Genomic DNA, 12,500 nt, shown 5'->3' on the forward strand with positions numbered 1-12,500 from the left:
AACTTTGAACTTTAGTGCTCAGCTTTATTAAATATAATTGGCATATGGCTGTATGTAAAATGGAATTCCTATTAAAATGTTCATGCTTAAAAAGAAACCCTTTGTTACATGGAGGAGAATTATGTGGTCATATTCAGAACTAAAATGTGACTTATGACTGCATCTGCCAACATCTGCTTTTGTCCAACTTTGGAATAGAGTTGGGTGATTATGGATAGTATGTTTAGGGAAAAAAGCCACAAAATCTTTGTTTAAATGGAGCTGTGTAATTTGAAATCTGCACCACCTCACAAAACACGCACCATGAATGTTTGGACCTAACAGAACATCAAAGCAAGAGGTTATTTTGCATTTTAAAAAGGTTATTGGTAACAAAATGGAATTAGGGAAGTAAACAATTCTGCTCTGTCTGGGAAATAAACTGGATGATCTAGTAGGTGTTTCCAGCTCAGGTTTCTTTTCATGGAAAACATTTGCTTGTCATTTGAACGACCTGAATGGCTGACATGCTAAGACTACAATTTAGGGATTTCTTTTGCCTGAGAGCATTTAGACTGGGGAGGATATTGTGTTTTGCAGCTCAGGTACCTCAAAGTCCGTGACTCAGACTTGTTTATGCTGACCACGGCTGGATGGCGGCTTCATTAAAGTAGGGAGGACAGTGTCCATCTCAGAGGACAACTGGGCAAAGCAGCATCTATGGGGGGGCCACATCTGTCCTTGCCCTAACGACCCAAGTGCAGGTGGCCCCGCAAGCCTCTGGATACCTGCCCGAGGGCAGCCCTGACTTAATGGTGCTTGAGCCCTCAGGGAGAGGACTACGTGTTCTGAGTATGGAGAAAACGTAAACGGTTATTTTCTGCCCAGAAATGACACAGTCTCTCCAGAGAGGAGGATCTAACTGCCTTTTCTCTGCCAAAACAGTTAGATCCAAATGATCACTGCTGATACTGCAACTTAGCTGGCCAAACATCTGCATTTGATGCTGCAGTGAAAGAAGAAGTGAATCTACTTCTTCCAAAGGAAGGCAGACATGGCGTGTGAACAGTAGCGGCGCTCCTGATGTGTGGAGATGTGCCTTGCTGTGCACGAGGTCCAAACTGCTGTAGCAAGTACAGATGATCATAGAGCGATAACAGGAGAACATGCAGGCCTCAACTGGTGGGGTGAATTATTTTGATGTACGGGGAAAACTTCGCCATTTCCTTGAGGCATCTCCTGGCGACTGCCTGCACTGGGAATACTAGCCTTTTACTGTGGCTCTCTTTTCGGGATCTATTGATTCCAGCGGAGGGCTCTGAATTAAAATTTTGAATGCCCTTTGATCTTTTCTTTGAAATAATAGAGTTGTTTGGAATACTTTTTAGAGCAGATCCATTTGGTTTGATCGTGGGCTAGAATTAAAGCAGTTTAAGTACTTGCCTGTGGTCACATGCATCCTTTTCTTGATTTGTTGGGTGAAAGACTAGAGACTTTTACTGCCTTAATAAGGAAACCTGGACAGAATGCTGACTCTGCACCTGATAAATCTTTCCAGATTGCCACAGGTGAAATGAAATGTTAATATCCCTTTCAATTATTAATAAAAAAATGAAAATAGATCTTGTTGGAAATGTGGGGCACTGAAAATAAGGTATTTTAATAGACGTGTAGATTTTTTTGTTCCATTTAGTAAAGGATTGCATTTTTAAAGCTTCTGATATGTTAAAATGAAGAGAGAATTTTCATAAATTGGAGATTTTGCACTAGAAACTTTCTATATTTCATTTTATTCTGCAAATCAATTTGAATTGTAGCAAACATTGAACAAAGATAGGCAAAAGGAAGAAAAATCTCCTATAATCTTACCATCCAGAGATAGACACACCAATATGATATTCTATCAGACATTTTTCTTTGCATATATTTTTTTCTTGAATAGACATTTTATGCAAACCAGTCTGAAGTCTGTCCTCACTTCCCAAACATAATTCATTTCACTCAGTGTAAACCCACAGCACCATTGTAATAGTCATGTAGCCTCCCATTGTATGAATGTAACATAATTTATTTAACAAATTTCCATTTGCTGGTTCTTCACCATGTGTTCAATTCTGCAGTAATATAAAGATGTTCTTGTATGCATATCTCTGCATAATTGCCTGATTTTTTTATTTTATAATAAATACATGTAAAAAATTTATAAACAGAAACCTCAGTTAAATAGAGTCAGGAGACCAGAAGGGGGAGCTCTCACTCCCTGTGATGACAGCAGAGCCCAACAGGAAGAAGAAAGATGCCTCTTCTTTCCTGGCAAGGACTCAACCAATGAAAAGCCACGCACTCCTTGTTTTCTACAGCCCTCCCAACTTCCTTTTCCTCTTTGTGAATGCATCTCCTTCCCTTGCCATGTGGGGACTTGGACAGGACTTGCCATGGGTGCAGACCCCAAATTGCAGTTCTCTGCTGATCCCCAAAAAAACCCATCTTTGCTGGAGAAACATCTGGCAGTCTATTTTAGACCAACATATATTAAATTTAAACCACAGTGTCCTTCATTTCTTCAGGAAAGAACTTTTGAGCTCTTGGTTTTAAGGCAATTTCACTTTTTACTTTTACTTTAGGTGTATGAACACCAAGATGGCAGCAAATCGCTGAAGCTGGGCGACTTTGGACTGGCCACCATTGTAGACGGCCCCCTGTACACCGTGTGTGGCACTCCAACATATGTGGCTCCAGAAATCATTGCGGAGACTGGGTAAATGCTTCTCCTGTGTTTACCACAGTGCTGTGCTTGCAAAATGGCTAGTCAGCTTCAAGAATAGAAGAAATTGTAGTACTCTGTCCTATCCAGACAGAACTAGCTATCAGATATTTTTCACTCTTTTTTTTTTTTTTTTTTTAAACTTGAAGGTGGGGGCCATCTTCTCTGTTTTCCCAATCACCTTGCCAATTACTGCAATCTTGTTTAAGGCCTCCTTCTGGCCTTTGTTAAAGGGAGAAAGACAGTTATTAACCCCTTAGTAAAAAATGTTCAGACTAACAGAGAAACATAGAGTGATGGTAATTAACTAGCTATTGGAGAAAAAAGAAACAGACATTGCTATGTGCAGTGACTACAGTCTCCTGTGGTTACTTTTGTCAGCTGTCCTTAGTCTCCAGTTCCGGTCCCGTTTTGGTCCATTGATTATCTGTGGAGTGCAGACACCCTCAGGCCTCAGAGGGCCACTGGGAATTGGCTGGTTTCTGAGTGCAGCCCACACAGATGAATGAAAATCTCTAGAATAGGGGCAGATTGTGGGGTGGCCTAATGCTTACTGAGGACTTACTACTATATGCTGGGCTCCTTTACTTAATTCTTACTCTTCTAATAGATGATATGGTTCCCATTTGGTATCTAAATAAACTCAGTCTCTGATGATTGACATAAGCTTGTGACTAGATAGTAGCTGAGTCACCATTTGAACTCAGGTCTAGGTGTCTAAAAGGCTCTTTCAGTAAAGAGCCCCATTTCTTGCTAAGGATCATCGGCAGGGTTCTGAAGCGCTGTCCTTAAACGGAAGGATGGGGAAAGGGTGGGCCAGCAAGGAGGGGCAGCCCTACTATTTCTTCCCACCTAACAATCTAGGTAGTATCTCCACAGTCGGGAGATAGTTTTTCTACTTGTACTATAGACCAGAAAGGCGGAAATACAAAACAGATGAGAAGAGAAATCCCCAAAGGGAGATGTGAGGTAATGAGGACTTTTTTATTCATCAAACTTGAGTGAGTTGGGAGCCCACATCGATGGCCATGCCTGACCTCCCTCAAGGCAACGCTATGTGTTCTCTGGCGGGTGCTCTGATGGCCTGCTGGGAAGGAGTGGTGTGGAGCAGAAGGAGGATTGAGTTGGGCTCTTGAAGACCTTGGTTGGAACTCAGCTGTGCCACTGACTAATTGTATGATCTTGAGCAAAACTATTTACCCCTCTGAACCTCGGTTTCCTCTTCTATAATACAGGCAATAATACTTATCCTGTACAAGTTACAGAGTTGTTGGGAAAATATCAGATAATATATGTCAGTGCTTTATAAATTGGAAAATGTCTTATATGTAATTATTATTTTTAAAATTCGGGAGTAAAATAGTCTCAAAGGGTCCATCTCTATCTGAAAATTGATATGACTATAATAAACATTTTTGCTGAAACTCTTCACTTACTGATATTTAGATATGAACCTAGGCATTAATTTTTATTTTTAATCCTGTGCCTTAGATAGTCTCTTTTTTTAATTATCATTATTCTTTTCTTGAATTCTTTTTTAGCCAGTTGGTTGTAGTTTAGTGTTTGTTGTGGGTTTTTTAAATTTTGTTTGGTTTGGTTTTTGGTTTATGATAGAAGAGTCATCTATTTTACCATGTCCCATAATTTTCCGGGCCTGACTTTGCTAACTCCGACATCACTTGCTTTTTCAGATATGGCCTCAAGGTGGACATCTGGGCAGCTGGAGTAATCACTTACATCCTGCTGTGTGGTTTCCCTCCGTTCCGTGGGTATGGGCAGCAGTCCTTTATTCAGCACCAACAAAGCATTTCTCCGTTCTCTGAGTGATCCATTCGGCCTCCTTGCACAAAGGCGCCTGCAGCAGGACAAGGACATAATAAGAACTTGACTTGCTTGCTTAATAAGAACTTGTTATTTTTTCCATGTTGTGCACACTAATTTACATGCCTTCCATAAATCTTCTTCGCATAATTTAAAAACTCATTCTTTCCTAATTTGCCAAAACAGTTTCATCCTGACATTCTGAATTGCTTAAAAACACATTTTACACATTTACGGGGAGAGGAAGGGCTGCGATGCTTAAGAATGAAAAGACGTACCGAGTCAGCATTTCCCCGCTGTTCATTCTTCGTTGTTGTCCTTCATCTAAACAGAAGCGGTGATGACCAAGAGGTGCTTTTTGATCAGATTTTGATGGGGCAAGTGGACTTCCCTTCTCCATACTGGGATAACGTTTCTGATTCTGCAAAGGTAGGTTTCTAGTGCCTTCCGCTTCCTTATAGCCTGTGTCTCCATGGAATTATTGATTCTGAATCACTGTGTGCAAAGAAACAAATGATATGGTAAATATGATTTCTGTATGCATTTTAGTCATAATGACTGGCTTTCTCAAGAGTTCACAGTCAGCCAGTCATCTGTCCCTAGCCATCCCAACTCATCGAGTGCCTCTCTTCCCTGGCTCACCCCTCCCTGCGGTCACTCCAGCTGCATTGCTGTCGCCTCTAGTTATGCCCTGCCCACACCACCTCGGCTTATTGCTTTACCTCTTTCAGGCCTTCACTTAATGTCATCTTCTCAGTGAAGCTTTCCCAGACCACCCTGTTTCCAGTCGCAGCTCTTAACCCCTACCTGGCTGACCTTATCGTCCTTTGCTTTATTTTTCTCCATAATACTTACACTCTGTGTCCATCTGGTATACCATCTAACTACCTATCTATATCTGTCTACCTATATAGATAGGTAATAAATAGGTGGATATATCATATTTATATAGTATTTATGTAGTTTATTTTCTAACTCTCCTCACTAAGATGTAGATTCCATCAAGACAAGGATTTTTATCTGTTGTATTCCTTGCTGTATCATCAGTGCCTAAATAGTGATCAGTATATAACTGATGCTCAGCATATATGGGATGAATGAATAAATAAATAAATGAATTAATTAAATTATCAGTTAGTTAAAGTGGAGGAAGCTCAACATGGGTTAAAATGATCAAGAAAGACATCACGGGGAAATGATGATGTAACTTGGACCTTGAAAGACAGCCAGGATTTAGAGGCAGAGGGGAACAAAGCATATGGTTTCTGTCCCATTATACTAAAAGATTAACCTCTAAGAAAACTATAAAAATTGTATACAGAGACATTAGTAGGCCCTGAGATTAAAAAAACAAAACTTTTCAATTGATCCCTTAAGTTTATGTCTCCAAGCACTGACTTAAATTCTTGCAAAACTATTGTTGAGAACTGATTATCTTTTGATTATTCAATATACATGCCTTTACTTTTGCTGTGTCCTGAGTTATGAGTTCAATTTAAAATCTGACTCCTTAGGCCTGGCCACTTTCCATAGAAAGTGATGCATATTGGGCCCAAATCTCACATTTTCTTCAGCTGTCCAGGAATCTACCTCTAGACTTAGGAAAATGTGGAGAATTAAGAGAAGTATCAAAGAAACTCCACAAAGGTGAAAGGAGGTGGGATGATACAGCCACAGAGGTGGGGGTGGAGGTGTTTTCACCTGTGAGCAAGCTTTTCAGGAATGTGTCCAAGGCTCAATGCTGTCACTTCATAACTCGAGGGCTTGAAGTCACCAACAGATAGGGCCACCTCCTGCACCCCTGTGACACCCTGAAAAGAGCATCACACACAGTAGTTGCTTTAAGTCCTGGCCCAAGTTAGAAAGTGAAGGTAGAATCTCTACATCATTGGAAATAAATCATCCCTGTCACGGAGCAGTACTCAGAGCCTGTGCATGTGAAGGACCAGGTAACACATATCTGTCTATTTCATTACATGGCAACTTCTCATCCAAAGGAGACAAATGTCTGACAGGCTCGTCATTAAACCCCAAGCTGTGCTTTTCTGGTGCAAATAAATTTGAGCTCATGGGGAAGTTTCATTAATTTCGGAACCATTCAATCATTTGCTTCTTAATGGTCCTATTTTACTTTTGTTGATAGATCTGGAAATTTTGGAAGCATTTTTAACAGATTTCCTCTGAATTCTTTGGCTACTAAAGACTAGTTTCTGTTTTACCAGCTAGCTGTTTGCAATTCTGTATGTCTTTCCCTTTCCTTTGTTTCAAAGTTAAATATGCCCCCTTGCAGTTAGGAGGAAAAAAAAAATCCATTTTTTCTTTCAGCTGCCAAAGTGAAAGTTTAGTTAAAGTGTTTTAAAAATGTGATTTCTATATTAATTTACGAATCTGTCTTTAACTTGCAAAATGCCAAAGAAAGGAATATTAATTCTTTAACATGTATACTTCATTTCCTTTCTACTAAAATCATTTTTATGAAATTGATTTTAGTATTAATTTCACTTTTTTTTCTCTCAACTACAAGCTATATATTTATAATTCCAAATATTCACCTTTCCTTTAAAAAAGTATTAGGTAGCTACAGATGAGTTGATATATTTAAAGCTTAGAGCTTTTACAAGTGCTTTTCCAAACTAAAAGAGAACCTCTGCTTTTGAAAACGTCCTATTTTTACCTTCCGTGTTGGACACAAATGGCGCTGAATGTTTCCTTTCACAGGAGCTCATTTCCATGATGCTGTTGGTGGACGTTGATCAGCGATTTTCGGCCGTGCAGGTCCTCGAACATCCCTGGGTTAACGTAAGTGACTTCCTCCCTCCCCTGTATTTACTCCTCACATTCCTTTCTCAGATTGCAGCTTTCCTAATGATGTGGCCTCCTTTTTAAAGTGTTGCGTTTGTGTCTGTTCCTCCCCCTCAAACCTGCCAGAACAGTTACGGGATCTCAGCCTCGTTCCGCGAGGGCCTCTAATGTATCTGTGCTGACATGTGTTCTCATGGTCCCTTGCACAAAGCATTTCATGTGATTCAGATGGGACTGCCTCCGACCAGGGAGGCGCACATGGTCGCCATCCCCCACCCCGCAACCTACATTTTATGGTCCAGATTAGGGCAGAATCCATCAATAAGACAGAGCAGATTTTTCTGAGTCAGTGCTGCTTTTGCATCATTTCTACCAAATATACACATGACCCGCGGGCCCCTGCATCAGTCTTGGAGTTCTCCAGTGCAGCACTTCTCAAACTTGCATGTGCTCACACGTCACCTGGGGGGCTTATTAAAATGCAGATTGTAATGTAGTAGATGCGAAGTTCTGAATTTCTGAAAGCTCCCAGATGCTGCTGCTATTTGAGTACAAGGCTCTGACGATATTTCTTTAGCTATGAAAGAATTCTCCAGAGCAGAGTCATTATTTTTTTGTTCCTACCTCTCTCTCTCTCTCTAAGTGATTGAAAAGATTTGTTTTGAATAATAATAATAAATACTTACAGAGTGCTTAGCTTATAGTGTCTGCCCAGGACCATCTTAAGCACCTCACATACATTAACTGATAACTGTGGAAGTTCCATACTGGGGTCTAATGGTTCTTGCTATCAGAATAGACGTCAGACATAGATTTATATATAGATATAGACATGGACAGGTATAAAATCGTTAGTTCACTGATATGAATTTTGCCAGCTGCTTTGAGGTATCCGGCTGTAAGATTCTGGCAACAAAATGTTCCACTTCTCTGAATTATCACCTTGGTGATTAGTCAACTGTTTTTTCCAAGATACCTAATGACTGAAGATGAGGTATGACTGAAAGCACAGTTTTGCGACCGACTCCACCTGAGGTGACAAGAGCTTGAGATCCTGTTGCTGTTCTGCCACTTGATGGCCGTGGGCCTAGGTTCCAGCATCTTACACGCCTGATCCCGGTTCCTCCCGCCCCACTGGGAGGTTATATATACAGAGAGGATATAGGAATGTGAGCGTGTCTAGGTATACAGCTAAGGTGTATTATATTTTCCCACAGCAGAGCTTCCCAACTGATGTACAGATGTGTGAAAATATAACACACCTTAGCTGTATACCTAAACCCACAGCCCCTGGCATAGGCGGGGCTGCCAGAGCCGTCACCTCCAGCCTTACAACCTTTGCATTTACCCCATGGTGCTGAACAAAAGTTATCCTTTTCTACGGAGTTGGAAAGGTTAGGAAGCATCTCAAGGAAGCCTAATAAGAGAGGCAGGGTGGGTATTATTATACCCATTTTACAAATGAAAAGACTGAGGCTGTGATGGATGACTTTTCCAAAGTACCTGTCCTTGTGGTTGAGCCAGAATTTGCAGCCAGGTATCCTCACTCCAAGTCCATTTCCTTTAAAGTCCTGTGCACCACACGGCATCTACCCTCTCTCTGTTATACATGAAAGCACTGTGAATACTGCAGAAGAGTGTATATGTGTACACTGTCATCATTATAATCATTGTTCATACAAGGTCGCATTGTTTCCAAAATAACGTACCTGAGTCATGGTGCCTCTCCCTTAGGCGTGCAGGGTGAAAGAGGCACAAGACAGCTGCGGGCTCTCCTGGTGGCAGTAGTTGGCCTGGACTGATCTACATGCTAATTAAAAGCCCATGGTCCACAAACTGTCAAATTGCATGTTAGTGCTGGAAACACTCAGAGTGTGACCACACAGAATACGGTGGAAAATCTGAATTTGAAACACGGCCTTTGAGGGCTCACAAAGAGCTGTAGAGGAAAGAGATTACAAATAGCTGTCTTAGATTTTGAAATACATTTTCATCAGAGGACCACCACCTGCCAGGCCCACTCTCCTTGAGCTCTGTCTGATACAACAGACAGTCACATGGCAGTGAGAGAAGGGCCACCCCAGCTGGCCTCTGCGGGGAGGGCGCCATGGAAGACTTCCCAGAGGAGGAGATGTCAGAGCTTCTTCCTGGAAGAGGCGGGGAAGAGACGTCCCCACAGAGCCAGCTCAGGCAGGATATGGATATTTGCTATAAGATAACTTTGTGAATGTGAGCAAATTTGCCTATACAGATGAGGGGGCTGGGATACTGTTGGAAACAAAATAATCCCTGATTCCAAACCAAATGACTCAGACTCAGTTGGGTAGAGACCCAAAACTAAGACTTCTGGCTGTTGCCTTTGAACAACTAGGTTGTTCATTTTCCTAGGGCAGCGTATGCATGTCTCAGTGGTAACTTCCTTCTCAGCCTGCTCTGTGCACATTTTAACACATGGTCCCACTTTGCTGACAGTTTGGTTCCATCGCTCCCTCTGGACCTTGGACTTCTGCTGTTATTTTAATTTTCCCTCTTAGATTCCCTGAAAATGTTTTCTAAAAGCAAGGATAACATTTAAGGCATTATCTAGTAGATTTAAAAATTTTAAATACCCTTTAATATAATTAGATTAGATTTTAAGGGAAAAAAAGATACTGATTGTAGCAAAAAATTTAAAAATCAGTGTATAAAGTGATAGTTTAACTTTTGAAAGCATTTAGTAACTAAGTCAGAAAACTGATTATTTTCTTTGCCTCAAAATAACAGATGAAAAAAATATGTATATAAGCCTTCACAGCCAGCATTTAGAATTTGTTGAGGTCTCCAAGTGCAATAAATGAACAACACAGCAATCAAAATAAATAAATTAGGAATGTAAAAGGAAGCCCATTTAATGAGACATTTTGCATTTGGCGATCAGATTATATCTGATCACTGCAGAGGACACTACCTAAGGCGGGGAAAGTAATAATAATAATTGTATGAGCCCTAAGGAAGTCGTCAGAAAGCTCTTCCCGAGTTCCCATTTGTCCTAATTTTGTCTGTAGCATATACAATGCCCTTTTCACCTGGCGCACTTGGAATTGAAAAGGCAGTCTCTTATGAAACAGAGAGCAGAGCACCAGGGCAACAGAATCGAAAAATCTAGTCAGCAGAAGTCAGTTGTTTTAACCTTACTCCAGGTGCTTCCTCTAGGCTCCCATTTATTTTTTACACACTCTGGGTGCTCCTTGGTGTCCTGGACCTCTGCTCTGTTATCAGAAGAGCCATGAGAGAGGCCTCTCCGTGGAGGATTCTAATAAGCCAGATGGACAGAGGCAGCATCAGTGTGCAGCCAGGTGTCTGGGAGAGGGACGTAGACCTTGGAAGGAACACCAGCTCACCTTGGGTAACCTTGGGACAGTCATTTCACGCCCTTGAACCTGTCTTTCTGTCTGTGAAATGGAGATAATAGAATCAACTTCTCAGGTTATAAGGATGGAGAGAGGCCTGAGCGGACGATCCTAAGTGCTTGTACTTGGTAAATATTTGGTAGTTTGAGTCCCAGGAAGGCAGTAACTGCATCATCTGTGGCTACGTGCTGATGAAATGCAAACTGTGATCAATGCTGATGTGTGGGAAACCTGATTAAGGTGGAAACCCCTCATCCAAAAAAATGGTCCTGTTTGTGTGCTCTGAAGTCCACATAGATAATGTGATTATCAGCTAGTTGCTTCTCTGGTATCACAGCCATCTCTTAACGTAGCTGCAAAATACCAACAGGAATTGCTCTAGCTAAGTTTATTTACCTTCTTACTCATCTGGTGGAGAACCGTACAATTTAGGTACTTACCATAGGAAAATGGAATAGGCAATAATCATTCCAGGGATTAGGGAGAAGGTTGAGTCACTTTCTCCCCAAATGACACTTTGCTGGCAGAAAATGCAGGTTAGTGATTAAGTTCATACGTTTAAAGGATGGTTCCAACATTTTTTCTTGTTTTATCTACAAATCTGTGTTTTACCTTCAATTATTTTCCTGATGCGGAAATTGAGGCTCCAGGAAGTCTCTAGCACGAAGTTCAGTGAGGTCTCTAGCAGGAGGTCCAATGCCTGGGTTTTGCCCCTAGAGATTCTGATCCTGATCTGCACTGGCATCTGGGCATTGGGGATTTTAAAAGCTCCTGGGGTGACTGTAATGTGAGACCAAGATAGAGAACCTCTGTCCTGGTGGAAAGGACTGGTTTAAATAAGTCCAGTGTAGTTGCTTAGCCAATGCAAGACTTACTATCACCCTCCTGGCCTTTAAATTTTATTTTACCTCCTTTTTCTCACCTACCTACTCTTTTGAAAAGCCAAGATATTCAAAAAGAAAACAAGAGGAAGAAGAAAAAACAAGAACCTAGATATGTTTTTTATTTTATGCTCATAAAAACCAGTGCTACCCATACAAAAACATATAGGCATTCATCTAATTGTTGTTAGAAATTGAGAACCCCCAATGATACTGTAATAATAAATAAAACCATTCATCTGCATTTATAAGTTGTAAATGATGACATGGAATTCCACTTTCCATTTGGGCATCTTACCCTCTCCTTTCTCCAAGGTGGATCTTAATTTACTTCACATTTTCTCATCAAGAGCAGTGGGAATTGTAGACATAAAGGATACACAGCCAAGCTAAGGGATTCAGAAATCCCTGGGTGTTGTACAGCTGGGGATGGTTAACAAGAGTCGAGGGGCCCTGGGCTGTGAAATGGACCCGTTATTGGAGAGTACACTAAGGTACTGGGGATTGTTTAAAACGAAGTCAGGACATTCTGGTAGTGAACTGCTCAAGACTGCCATGCTTCTCATAAATTTACAGCTATTATTAATAATAGTCTGGCAGGGAGTAGCTTGAAAACCAGATCCATGATTCAAAAACAAAACTCTGTGAAGGAAGGAGGGTTTTCTAAAGCATGACCCCTGGAACAGTTTCCCTGAGGAAAAAGAGGAATTCACTCCACTGAATGACTTCACAACCGAGCCCCCTACCCCTCCTGACAGCTCCTCCCCAACATCCGCTCGAGGAATGGAGACCAGGAGGCTAGGTCTCCTCCAGACAGCTGGGAGAGTTCATTTTCCATTTTGCAAACTAATTTTGTTCTTGTCA

At 41.2% G+C, this 12,500-nt stretch overlaps 1 protein-coding gene across 2 annotated transcripts in view; it reads left to right on the top strand.

Moving 5' to 3' along the window:
* The window catches only part of DCLK1 (doublecortin like kinase 1), a 324,120-nt gene that overhangs the window by 285,237 nt on the left and 26,383 nt on the right, over positions 1–12,500 (top strand). For both annotated transcript variants that reach the window (XM_057707600.1, XM_057707601.1), the window contains exons 12-15: positions 2,604–2,737; positions 4,435–4,512; positions 4,897–4,993; positions 7,283–7,363. In XM_057707600.1, the coding sequence (XP_057563583.1) occupies positions 2,604–2,737; positions 4,435–4,512; positions 4,897–4,993; positions 7,283–7,363 (390 nt within the window). The remainder of the gene's footprint in view (positions 1–2,603; positions 2,738–4,434; positions 4,513–4,896; positions 4,994–7,282; positions 7,364–12,500) is intronic.

This window comes from Hippopotamus amphibius, chromosome 14, assembly GCF_030028045.1.
Source record: "Hippopotamus amphibius kiboko isolate mHipAmp2 chromosome 14, mHipAmp2.hap2, whole genome shotgun sequence".
Taxonomy (NCBI): Eukaryota; Metazoa; Chordata; class Mammalia; order Artiodactyla; family Hippopotamidae; genus Hippopotamus; species Hippopotamus amphibius.